At 40.1% G+C, this 13,102-nt stretch overlaps 1 protein-coding gene across 6 annotated transcripts in view; it reads left to right on the plus strand.

Annotated features, from left to right (window-relative positions):
- MAP3K20 (mitogen-activated protein kinase kinase kinase 20) overlaps positions 1-13,102 on the plus strand; it is a 90,981-nt gene that overhangs the window by 43,717 nt on the left and 34,162 nt on the right. For all 6 annotated transcript variants that reach the window (XM_035331159.1, XM_035331160.1, XM_035331157.1 and 3 more), the window contains 2 exons: positions 3,188-3,262; positions 8,653-8,759. In XM_035331159.1, coding sequence (XP_035187050.1) covers positions 3,188-3,262; positions 8,653-8,759 — 182 coding nt within the window. The remainder of the gene's footprint in view (positions 1-3,187; positions 3,263-8,652; positions 8,760-13,102) is intronic.

Raw genomic sequence — 13,102 nt, forward strand, 5'->3', positions numbered from 1 at the left:
AGACCTTCAGCTACTTCAACTTAACTCTCCCAGCAGGAGTCACTATAGTACAAGAAACTGCCGCTTAGATGAAAATTTCAAAAATAAAAGAAGAAAAAATAGTTTTAAAAAAAGAGAGAAATTACAGTTTTGCCACCTACGTTCAACACTACATTGAAGATGAGCTCCTCACTGGTATCGGCAAGGCTGTGGCATAGCTGCAAGCCTCCTCATGCAGAGTCTTTCCATTTCAAAAGCACTTCAGTGGTGTAAACACCGTTTGTACAGTGTCCCCAGCCTCGCTTTTCTTCTTCTCACAAATTGAGGCTTTCAGTTAGTTGGACATGTGAGCGTATATCTGAACACATAGTCCCTTGATATCAAAGACAGTAACTACATTTAAAAAACATTTAAAGTTGTGACTGTACCACACACAGACAAGCATGGAAATCCTCCACAAAGATGAAACCTCCTCTATCTAGACACAGCGGAAGCTTGGGAAACATTACAATGGTGAGGCAGTGCCTGTACAATACAGATTTCTATTATTCTACATAAACTGTTTCTCAAAATGCTTCAGAGTTAAACAGTAGAGTTAGGTTTCCTCCTCTTAGTTTAATATTTTTTGTTGGTGGCTTTTTTTTGTCTCTTTTTTTTCTACTGCTAGAGAACTGGATTAATTCCAGTGAGTGATACTGTGATATACTCATTAGTTGGAAATGCTGCATTAACAGTCTGAAGATTACGACCATGGTTGTCTACAGTGTGTAACAGAGCAGGAAGCACAGTAAGACTCTTTCTCTTAGTTTAGGAAAAGCCTCATCTATCAGTTTGAAGAAGGTGGAACCATGAAGACTTTCATCAACAGTACTACATTCTATTCTAATAATTCTATTCTGCAGTTTTATGGAAGGGACACATAGTGGCATTGGAAATGTTGTAAAGAGATTTAGTTGTATGGTGAAAGATGGCACATATTTCTCTACAGTTTTCCATGGCAAGGAACTGTTTAAAACACAGTATGAATAAAATGTGGACATGACAGCTATTATATTCATGGCTGGAGAAACCCAAGGGTTGAAATTTTCAAAGCCAGCTATTTATCTGCCAGGTACTGCTAGCCTGTTGCTACCATCTTCTTTGTAAGTGTTCCAGGAAGCTTTGAGAACATGAACACTTGTTTACATAGTTATTATTTTCTCCAGCCATGACTTAGGGACCATGCCCAGCATAAGCCATGTAAGAGTTGGCATGCATTACACTTGTATTTTTTTTCCTCATAGTTTCTATGTCCCAGAGCAAGTATGAGGACTGGGTTCTGTTCTCAGTTCCATCTATTGACATTAATGGGCTTGTATGAGTCCAGTTCACAACAGAATTGAGTCACTGTTGAGCCAGGCCTTCATTCTTTACACTTTTAAGTCTCTTGTTAAGAACAGTGAGGGATTGAGGCCAAAATGTAATTGCTGAGGTTGAAAATCCCATGTTGCAAATCTGGAGCCCAGCAAATGAAGTGGATTTTAATGACTCTATATGGATCTTTTTTGAAAATCTGCATTATTTCACAGTGTGATTTTTATTCTGCTGGAGTTTCTATATATTTATATATTTTTTAATGCAGAAAAGAAAAACATGAGTGTTCAGATTATGCTAGGTGTGATATCATAAATTACTAATGAGAAATGTCATCCTTATTATTATCTGGTACTTTTGGAACCTGCTACATAACATAAAATTCTGCCCAAGGGAGACATATGTAAATTATGAATGCAACTTATTTTCCACCTCCTGGAACAGTGAGGGTTACAGACAAATACTGTAGCAAGACTAGCCAGTGTATTTTTAGGTTAATGACTCAACCAAAAATCAAGCAGCAGTACAATTTGTTTATGCATTGTACAAATTTCTGTGTATTTCTTGCATGGAAAGCTTTGCACCTTAAGGTATTACATTATTAAAATCATACTTCTGCAGTGCCCATTCTCTGTATCTCATGTTTTGAGTTTTCATGGTATTCAAATGCTTGTGCAGCAGAACTTGTTAACTCTTACTTTGGCTGCTGTGGTTTGTAAGGCTTTGCAGGTCATGTTGGAGACACATCATGGTGCAAAATTTGACACAACTTGCTCTGATTTACTTACGAAATGTCAGAATAGGACAGATCAAAGGGTCTTCCTGGCAGGTTGGTCTAAACAGGACTGTAATATCTGTTTCTTACCTGCTACAGGAAAAGAAAACCTTTTACTATCTTGATTCCACATATTTGGACTCATTTGCACTGAGGAACTGTTTTTTCTCTCTACATATTTCTTTAATTTAGTATGAAACATCTGAAGTCAGTTAGCTGCCTTATCGAGAGCAAAAGGGATCTCCTTATATGTGTAATGTTGGGATGCACATCTAAGCAACTTGAGAGGCTTGTATTCATGTATACATGAATATACAGATTCGCTTTTAGACTTTCCGATCTGGAGGCAGATTCGTTAAATTAAATGTCATTTAAGACTGTGTGAAAGAATATTTTTCATAATTTAAAACTCTGAGCAAACAAAACCAAACCAGCTTCTAATTCTGTGTAGTCAGTTGTCCTGGCTATAACCAGCAACTCTTTGTCTTCAGTGATCAGAAAATATTTATATGAGTTCACTGTGCTCTGTGAGTGCTCTCTGAGATCTGCATGTCCTCACTAATTGTTCTGACCACAGGCTCATGAAATGTCTCGTGTCATGTAGAGCTTCACTTAACTCTTTTTAACTCAGTGTACCCTATATTTCTGCCACTTGGTATATCAAAACTGATTATAGTGTTATACATCTGTGTGGGAGAAAGGAATTAAGCCAGCCTGTAGATTATGCCTATCTTGACAAGCATCTTGTAAGACAATGCAGTGCAGTAGTTATCTCTACAGACTGTTATGTTTTAGTACTAATATCTGTTTGCCTCATTTTTGCTTCCTTGTCTCCTAGCTGTTTTGAGCAACTCCACTGGTATATTTGTTCCATTCCTTCTTTATAAGTCTACTAATTAATTGTATGTCTTACCGGTATTGGTCTTTTTCTTTTACGTCAATCACCAATTTTTATATTGTATTTAAAATGAAAGAGGAGTGTGTTTTACTCATTTTAACTGCTTTGCTCTTACAGAAAATCTATTATTAGCACCTTAAAGGGAAATGTTTCTAATTACTGGTATTTTTAATCTCCATTAGAGATTAACCATTCCAAGCAGTTGTCCCAGAAGTTTTGCAGAACTGATGCATCAGTGTTGGGAAGCTGATTCAAAGGTAATTTAATTTGTGTCTTATTTTACGTCGTCCACTGCTTGTTTTGCTATGGATGTTAGTCTTTCTTCGGAGGACAAGTCTGAGCTACAACAGTTGCTGCCATTTTGGTACACCCATTTATTCACAAAAATATTAGCTTGGGCTGCCTTTTTTTTATATATATATTATTCTTATATATTTGTACCTAAATGTGTCTCTTTTCCTTTTAGTCAAGAGTTCTTAATTTTACTAAATTACCTCACTACTAAAGACAGGCATTGTAAATAGGGTGAGATGTCAAGAATTGCCACTATTTTTGATCAAGTGAAGAATTATTTTCTATTTTCTTTCAGTAGTTAATCTTTCTTGGATATACACGAGCATTACACGTGCAATAACTATTTCAAGTTCCAGTTTTGATGTCTTGTGCTGGATGTGTATAAAGAAAAAGTTAATCCATAGAATATAGATAGGGATGGCAGCAACGCTTCTAATTTAGCATTTAAAATTTCCTAGTCTTTTGCCTTAAAACTTTGAATTCAGAGTTTTGTAATGATCATGCTCTAATAGTATAATAATAGAAGTCCAGTAATATACTGCTTAACCTGCCCCTATGAGAATAAACTAAAAAAAGAAATTAAAGAGAGTATTTACTCAGTAAAAGCTTTTGTAGATCATGGCAATTACCTTCCTTAAATTGATTCTGCTACCATCCTGTTATGCATGAACTGGCTGGAAAGGACCTGGGTATGTAACTGTTTTGTTACCAAATATTATCAGGTATTTCCTTTGCCTATGAAGGTAGTTCAGAGTGAAGGATAGGAAATTATGCTCTTTTTCTCAAGTCAAGGCAGCAGGAAGAACTTTGTTCATTTAAACTCTGAAGAAAGTTAAATAGTACTTCAGAAACACCAAGATTAATACCAAAATAAATTACAGCGCTTAGGTGCTCTAAAGCCAGAACATGTTATCACTGGAGAGTAGTCATAGGAGAGCAGTACAAGAAAGGAGATTTCCCTTCTAGTTTTTTCCTCTCAAAGCAAGGAGTTGCTTTCCTACAGAATGGAAGCCTGAGATCCATCAGCAACATGGTTTCCATATGAATGCCTATTTAAATGGTGTTCCCTTAATATCACCCTCTTTCTCCTCTCCACAGAGGGGAGAAGGAAAAATGCTTTGAATCTTTGCATCTGTTAAGGGGACTGTTTACGTTCTAAGTCGGTAATTAGTGAAGAGCCCTTCCAAGTGGTAACTACATGTCTTATTAATAACTACCACCAAGCATCAGCATCCCTACCCAAGGCTGCAGACTGAGCTGCATATACTAGGCCAGCTCACTCTTCCGATCACTCCAGCCAGATATGTGAGACTCCAGAATGCTGTCGCTGTATTTCCAGGAGAGGGAGGGATGCCTGAGCAGTTAACCTGGGTTTGGCCTGAGTTTCTGAGGGCGTTGTTCCCAGATGTCTCTGATGTGTGTAAATAGTGAACGTCGGGTTAGCTGATTTTTTTTCTGACAGTCTGCTCTTTGCTACATTTTTCACTCAGCTTCTCTTTTGATAAGCAATTATAAATGCATCATTCACATGACTGAAATGGAGTAATCTCTGGTCACATTTTGGGCATGTGACTGACATACTCAGTCACGTGTTGGATAAAGATCACTACTTACAGCTCTCAAAATGCCTTGATAAAAAGGCTGTGTGGCCTGCTTGAGCCAAAAGATGGAGCACACTCCTCTAAAATACCTCACTGTGCAACTTTCCCTGTGGCCAGGATTGGCTTCAGAAAAATACATAGCAGATACATGAACAAGTTACTGAAGGTCAGTCAAGGGTGAGTTCAAGGATGTCAGCTGCTCAAAAGCAAATTGCCCCTGAGAAAAGAGGGATGTGCATTTACTGTGGGCCTAAGGAGTACACCTGGAGCGCTGCTGCGAAGCAGCTGGAGCATCAGATACTGCTCATGCCATAAATCCCTCATGGGAAAGAACACAGTTACTAACTGTGCTTTGAATTTATAAGAATTTCTTCATACCTGGAAGAAGATGTTCATAGTACACTGCTCCAGGTGACGTGTGTTGGTAGTCTTCATTCAGTTTAAACCGTGCTAGTTAAACTGTCCCTTATGGGTTCAAAGCTTTTTACTAAAATGCTAATTACTAATTACTTTAAGTCAGTAGTTATTAAAGAACAATCTCTGTGGTAACAAGTATCTTAAATAACCACCCAAATATTAAAATCCCTACCAAACAAGCTACTTTTTCTAGGGCATTAGAAACTTGTACAAACAAGGTTGCGTATAACTAATGCCTTCATTTACTAGGGATTCTTGCTTTAGAAACACAGGTGACTGCATCTTTCTTTTGTATTTCATCTGTTCCTTCAGTTTATCCCCACTTTAACATCAAAGATGATTATAAATTACTGAATATTTTAATGGAACTCAGAAATCTGTGAATAGAGAAGCAGCAAGAAAGGAAAGCCATATGTATTAAATACATTGGTTTTATGCAGACCTGTTTAGTAAGAAATACTGAGTGGAAGGAAGTAGTGAAAACGTTAGCCAGAATTATTTCTAAAGGGGACTATATTGAAAAGTTTTGCATGAGACATCATAGATATGAAAGGAAACAATTTTCAAAGGCAACTCATGCCTTGATATTTTGAGAGTCTCTTGTAAGGAACCACTTAAGATGCCTGACTTTCTAGGAAGTGCCAAGCAGCCACCCACTGAAAATAAGACTGTTTGTTTTTTAAAGAAAGCTTCTCAGCTTGGATTCCCAACAATCACTTCTTGCCAGTTTTACCCAAGTTACCAGTCTGTACCTAAATCTACCTAATTTACTAAATCTAAAATGATTGTTTCCCTTGGTGGAAGAAACCAACAAAAACACAAGGTAATGTAGGCTTGTGTCTTCCTGTCAGCTGCGCCTCCAGGGAAAGCTGTAACCTATGCATCTGGCATCTGTAAAGCTGGCAGGATAGCTGGTGGCTGTTGATGGAAATTACACAGGCCAACGAGCTTTGTTAGTACTGTGACTGTACACTTGTTCCAGCTGTAGTTGTGCAACACAACAGCTCCTGTGCCTGTAAATATTTGCTGCATACCAGCTTGGTTCTGCTCTGTGTAGGACCCAAAGAGTGCATGTTGCTGCTCTTCCCAAATCAGTCCATCAGTGCTTTGAGCTGCCCTTTGTAAAAGCGCTGTTCTCTGTCATTGTTATCTCAGCTCCAATTATTCTAGGCAGGCCTGATAGCAGTGTTGACTGTGCTTACTGAGTGTGAGCTCTGCCCAATACTTTCTTCCTAGTACAATCCTGAGAACAAGCAAGCAACACACACAGAACCATTTTGTAAAGGACACCTAAGAAAACCATAAAATCTTGTAATTTATTCAACAAAGCGATATTTGCTCTTCATCTGCCCTTGAAAATAGAATTAGTTTAGTAAAGGCACATTACACTCCTGCTAGTCAGTCAGACAGTACGTCGCAGCAGTTCCTCAGGGCTTCTGGGTGTTGCATAGTGACCTGAGAGCTGTCTCCAATTCACCTCCTACAATAAAATGGTGAGGGGAAAACCATCAAAATAACAACAGGTCATTCATCAAACCATGTGCCACAGTCTTCTGTCTGGCAGCTTCTTCAGCATTTGGGAGGAATCCCCTCGACACTTCGCACCCGCTGGGGCGGTTACAAGAGATGCAGCTGTAGCAACAGGAAGGGCACGAAGGCTGTCTGAGGGTCCTCCTTCTCCAAAACTGCACCAGGGCTGTCCAACCGTGTTGGCACTAGTGATAAATGTGGTGCCCCTTACCCCTGGTGCTCCCTGACCAGGGAGGGTCGTGCCCCTACAGGATGCGTTCGGAGGATCTGCTTACCATGGTGAGTCCGGCAGCATTGTGCATGTAGAGGGGCTGCTGCTGTTTCCCCCAGCCTCTCTGTAAGTGCAGCTCCACAGGCAGGGGTCCCTGCTGGCCTTCCGCACTGGGAGCATATTGTTCCCACACCACACGCTGCTAGGGAGGCTCCCGGGGCTCGAGGCACCCAGGTTGCTACTCCATAGATGACGGGCTAGAGGCAAGGTTGCATGAGAGTGAGTGGCTGGGGCAGGTGCTGCAAAGAAAGGCTGCATAGTTCACCCAACTGCCCATTTACGTGAACTCATGGAGATGGACCAAAAATGACAGACAAAGCCTCCAGTTGCAGCCAAATAGTGCAGCATTACAATATAAGAGAGCTTGTCTTTTTTTTTGTTACGCATTTGACATTTTTTCATGCTGTTTGACATTTAAAATAAAGAAATTGTCTTTCTTTTATAATGTGGAAATCACTTGGATCTTCCTGGGAGAGACACCTCAGCATTGTTCCTAATTGTTTTTGTGCTCCCAAATTAAAATGCACGTTTTAATTGCGGCATCTGTAATTTTAGCAGAAATGGTATAATTACAGACGAGATACAGAGAGAATGCGCATCATCCCCTTATTATGTATCTACATTTTGTTTCAACCTTTTGTCTCAACCTTGTCTGGGGTCTGTCAAACAGACTAACAGAGTCAGTGCTCTTTCAAGAAACACGTTTAACTATGGCTTTTTCAGTTATTATCCTAGTTAGTGGCTTTTTTTTTCAGTACTAAAGGGAAAGCGGAAAATCCAGAAGCTGCAACTGTTCTCTGTACGTGGCAATGTAGCTGTGCAGTCAGCAGGGTGGGCGCTGGGTGCAGAGCCTGGTGACAGAAAGCTCAGTGAATGAGCCCAGCACAGGACCAGCCGAGGCACTGTTCGTGTGAGCTCTGCTGGCATCCGAGGCATCATTGTGTAGCCCAGATCTTCGCTTCTTCCCCGCCTACCTATGGGTTAGTTAAGTGAGAGGGTTTTCTGGAAAGTATCCTTCCCGTAAGTTGCAGCCAGGAACCCATTTGTGATGGGCAGCTAAATAGCTTGTTCACGCATTAAAGAGTTTGGGTTAGTCCCTATAAAAGGCCATCTGTCTAATGACCAGTTGCTAATGGGTCCAGCCTTCTCTTTCAGGCAGTATTTTCCTTCTTCGCTTGATGAAAACTTTCTTTTTATTCTAAAATCTTTATAGTTATTAAACAAAATCAGTAGTAATAATGTTTTTATTGATATCACAAGGAGTACCCAAAGGTTTTACTGGTAGATACAGGAGAGTAAGCAGAGACTCGAGTCCTGCTGTCTTATGTGACTCTTTCCAAACTGACCATTTCTTCAATTGGAAGAAGAGTAGCAAAATAAAACAAAAATTACAACTTGACAGTCCTCATGTAGATGCGGTGTCAGAAAGCAGCATCCCAATTTCTGTTGCTTGCCATCTGTCACTGTCAATTGAAGAATTTTTGTGAATGATTTTACATAGTAACAAAAATGCTGACTTTTCTTTTGTCCTCAGAAAAGGCCATCTTTCAAGCAGATTATTTCAATTCTGGAGTCCATGTCAAATGACAGCAACCTTCCAGACCAGTGCAACTCATTCCTGCATAACAAGGCGGAGTGGAGGTAAGTTTCCTGCCGCCCAAGATGAAATGATGTGGTTTTCCCAGTCCATACTCTTTTCAGGTGGACATCAGACTCTGATGAGGTATTAGTAGAAGAATACCTGCTTTGTGCTTTAGATATTTTTAGAATGTAATTTACCTTGTTGTTTTTCAGGAATGCCCAGAATGCTGTGAAGCTTGTATTAGGAGCCAATACACTTAGCTGAACACTGTTTATTACATTGGTTTAGGTATCATGTTATTTATGGTTTTGTGATTCACATCTTAAAACCAACTGCGTGTTCTCAGTGAATAGTGAGGGCCAAGCAACTCAGGTATTAGTACTGCTTGATGCAATTCTCACAGAAAACAGATAGGTGTATCTTTATATTAAAAATGATAAAGGTAAAAGACGGAATAAATTTGCAAATCAAATTCCCATTTGTCTTCACTTGCATTTTGCCATTTTGTGCATTCTTCCACTTGTCTTGACTTTATATCTATGCATTAGGCATAGGCTGGGCATATGCTTGTTTTTGCAAACTGCTTGAGCATATGGTTTTACCTATTGCTGATTGTAACTTCTATCCATAAGTGACTCTAAATGGAGAGATGAGATTTGAGAAAATTGTACTACAGGACTCAGTTTTACAGTAAAAGAGTCAGCCTATTTCTCATACGTGCCAAAACTTCAAAAAATGTCCCCGTGCATATTTGTCAGTTGGAAAGCCTGCAGCTTCACAGTACATCCCTGTGTTTGGAAAAGCAAACTGAAAACAGATCTGCATAGGCAGAAGATTTTTACCAGGCGACCGCGCTGCGGTCTATATTAAGAAGCTTGGCCTCTCTCCAGGTAAGCTGGGAGCAGAGAGCCTGAAGCTTCCCTGAAGGCCGGAGCAGGGGGCAGACAGAGGAAAGGGAAGGAAAGGAACCGAGCCTCGCAACAAAACCCGAATCCCAAATTCCCTTCGCGGCCTTCCCAGTAAAATCAAGACGCGCTGTTTTAATTGCGGGGAGTGGAAAAAGTGAGCTGGAGCCGGGACGCTTCCCCGGTCACATGGCGGCAGTATAAATAGCCGCTCGGCGCTGGGAAGGCTCCTGCCGGGACCAAGCAGCGCTCGGCGGCGGCCCCCGCACCGCCGGCACCGGCGGAGGCAGCGCGACACCTGCTGGCGGCCGCCCCGGCCTGCGCCTGCGGCCCGCTGCGCCCCGGGGCCCGGCCTCTGGTACCCCGGTACTCGGCCCCTTGCCCCTCGGAGCCTGGCCCGCAGCCCCCGGGATTCTGCCCGCTGCCCCAGCCCCACGCCGCCTTGTCCCCAAGTGGGGTGGTGTCGGTGCTTCCTCTAGCCTTCAGCCAGCCCTCACCTGGTTCTCAGCTGTGGCATGATTTTCACTGCACATTGCTTGCCCCCCCCCCCCCCCCCCCCCCCCAATCTGTATTTCAAGGCCTGGTATCTAGCATGTAAAAGCTTGTTTCTTGGCTGCCTTCTGCAGGCTTCAGGCATCGTACTGCGTTTTCAGTTGTACAAGGAAGTAAAAAATCCACCAGTGAGGGGTTTCTTAGACAAGCGTTGTATTTCGTGGGTTTTCTGTTACTTTCCCTTTTAAAATTTGCACAGATCAGGGAAAATCCTGGTTTTTGCTATTTATTACTATGTCCATTTGTGCTGTTTTGAAGGATAATCTCTTCATTCTGCAAAAGCAGATGGTAAAATCAAACTTGCCAAAGTGGGTTTGTGGAAAGAAATAGTTTAGTGATGAACAAGTACTCAACTTCCTTTGGCAAAAAAAAAAAAGTATCTACTTAAATCTCACCAATATAGCAGATTAAAAACCCATGCTAGCTGACATTCAGTAAACTTATATTCTTTCATGAAGTTGATTTATTTTGTGCAGTGTGAGCAAGGTAGCCCAAGTATTGAGAAATCTCACAAAAACTAATTTGATGCATCTAAGTTGTTACATAAGGCATGGTTGACAAGTCATAGAAAAACTTCTTTGCCATGGAACATTATGTTAGAGGTAAACTTGGCACATCTTATTTCTGGACAAATAAATGACTTGGAGCTTTGATAGAAGAAATATGAATTCATGATTAGGCATGATTTGCGTGGGAGTGAAGATGATTTCTGAATTCAACTGAAATGAAAACATGAATACAAAAGGAGAGCAAGTCATGTGGGGACTTGTTCAGAAGCTAGGGTAAGAGATGTTTTCTCATATGCGAATTCTAGTAATCTGCCCTGAGGTGAGAGCAGTATCCATATGGAGCCATTCAGGGAGGCTAAGCTAAATTAATAGAAAGAATGCAAAAAATACAGTTTGAAAAAATGAAACAGATTAAGGACTTGTACGCATAAAGTGATCCTAAGGGATTAACTAAAACAGACCATTTCTGGGAAGACTTGTACAAGTTTAATGTGCTTTAACTTCTGTATTAAAAATTGTACGTTTACTCATTGCTTTGTTTTTCATATTTTTATTTTATTTTTTATCCCATAGGGATTTGCAAATAAATAGTTGAACCAGCAATAGGGAAAGAATGAGATGTGTTACCAAGAAATAGGGACTTTCAATGAAGCCTGGGCATCAGAGCACTGGAGGAGGGTGGAGTTGGGAAAAGTGAAGGTTACGCTTAGGCCTTTTTAATGGATCTCCAAATTAGTGATCCGGGTATTGCACATTTGTGGGGATACTGCACTTACCAAAGCAAATTAAAGCTGAGAAAAGCTGGCTTGCATTTATACCACCACCAATACCCCTCCCCTGTCGTCGTCCTGTCCCGTCCCCCACCCCAAAAAATAAAAGGCAAGGTTCTTTTTGTATATAGATGCACAAAAAATGCATATCCAGTGCTGAGTAGACAGTCTCTTCCATGTTCTCTAACCTTATGGATGAAAACAGAATGCATTGAATCCAACCACAACTGGCAGAGGTGATGGGTCATTTATCTTATCTTTAATGTGGTCTTATTAGCAACATTTACTGGTATTGATGTTTATATTAACAATGTGTTTTAATGTGCCTGTTCTATTTTTTCCTTAAAATACCCAATATCTTATTTCCTAACCCTTACCCTTAACATTTTTATTATTAATCAAAAAGGGTCACTGCCTTACAGCTAAGTTGCACGGATTTGCCTTATGTTTTCGTTCATATTCTGTAATCTCTTTAGAGCTATTTCTCAAGTCACTTTTATTATGGTAGGAAAAAATGACTATTGAAGTAATGATGTTCCAATTCAGTGAGAGATCACATTTGTCTGCATTTAGTCATATATACTAACTGCATTTTTCCTTCCATCCTCGCCCTACAAATGACTGTTCTAATGATCAAAGCAGTCTATGTGATACTTACATAGTGTATCAGTAGCAATTCAAGACATACAAACAAATACCAGTCATTGTTTTTAATCTGTGACTGTTTATCATTATAGTTTCTAGCAGTAGAATACACATTCTTCAGTGTCACAGAATGAGATTATTCTAGATAGCAAGCAAGCTCAAACTGCAGAGCTACAGACGTGAAAAAATACGTGTGCCCTACAATGTATAATGTTTCAAGCTGCTTCATTTATGAAGACTCATTAACTGGGCAATGTACGGTAGCTTTCTCTTTAATTACACAGTTTTATTATACAGTGGAATTATTTTTCAGAATGCAACTGTTTTTGCAGACTGACCTTTTATTATAAGAGAAGTTTCTGTCTAATGAAGAGAGGTAATTACAGCACAAAATAGACTTTTGACATATAGAAAGCTATTGTTACCAGGACATTGCTAGTACGGATTGTTATTTAAAAGAGAACCTTAATTTACATATTTTAAAAATTATAGAGTTGCATATAAGTAGAAGTGATGTGGAGAGACCGACTAAGGAAAGCAGTGTGCAGCTATCCTTGAATTGCTGTGTATGTCCCACAGTAGTTTGTATAGTACATGTTGCACTGGACAGGAGGGGTTGCTGACAAGGAAATTAATGTCGGAAGAGGAGTCCCTTTTTGACCTTCTGTTCAGTGCTTTTCAGTTTTGTTCCTTTAAAGAGTCACAAGATTTAGTCAGAGTTCTGCCAAATGTATGCACCTATACATCTGTCAAACATTGTTTGCAATATGTTCTAGACATTTTAAAACAAAAGTTGAATTTGCTGTTTATGAAGATGTCTATTTTCCACCCAGCACAAAGATCAGCCTTGACCTTTGCATGCCTAAACATGATTGAGATTTTTTTTCTTGAAATCTGAAGCATAATAATTGCAAAGGACATTTGTTCTGACCACCACACTGAACAGCTCACTCAGCATGATTTAAGTGGGATAAATGCCCTTGCCCCAGGCGGCTGATTTCTGCAGTAGAATTAAGTGTGG

This window comes from Oxyura jamaicensis, chromosome 7, assembly GCF_011077185.1.
Source record: "Oxyura jamaicensis isolate SHBP4307 breed ruddy duck chromosome 7, BPBGC_Ojam_1.0, whole genome shotgun sequence".
Classification (NCBI taxonomy): Eukaryota; Metazoa; Chordata; class Aves; order Anseriformes; family Anatidae; genus Oxyura; species Oxyura jamaicensis.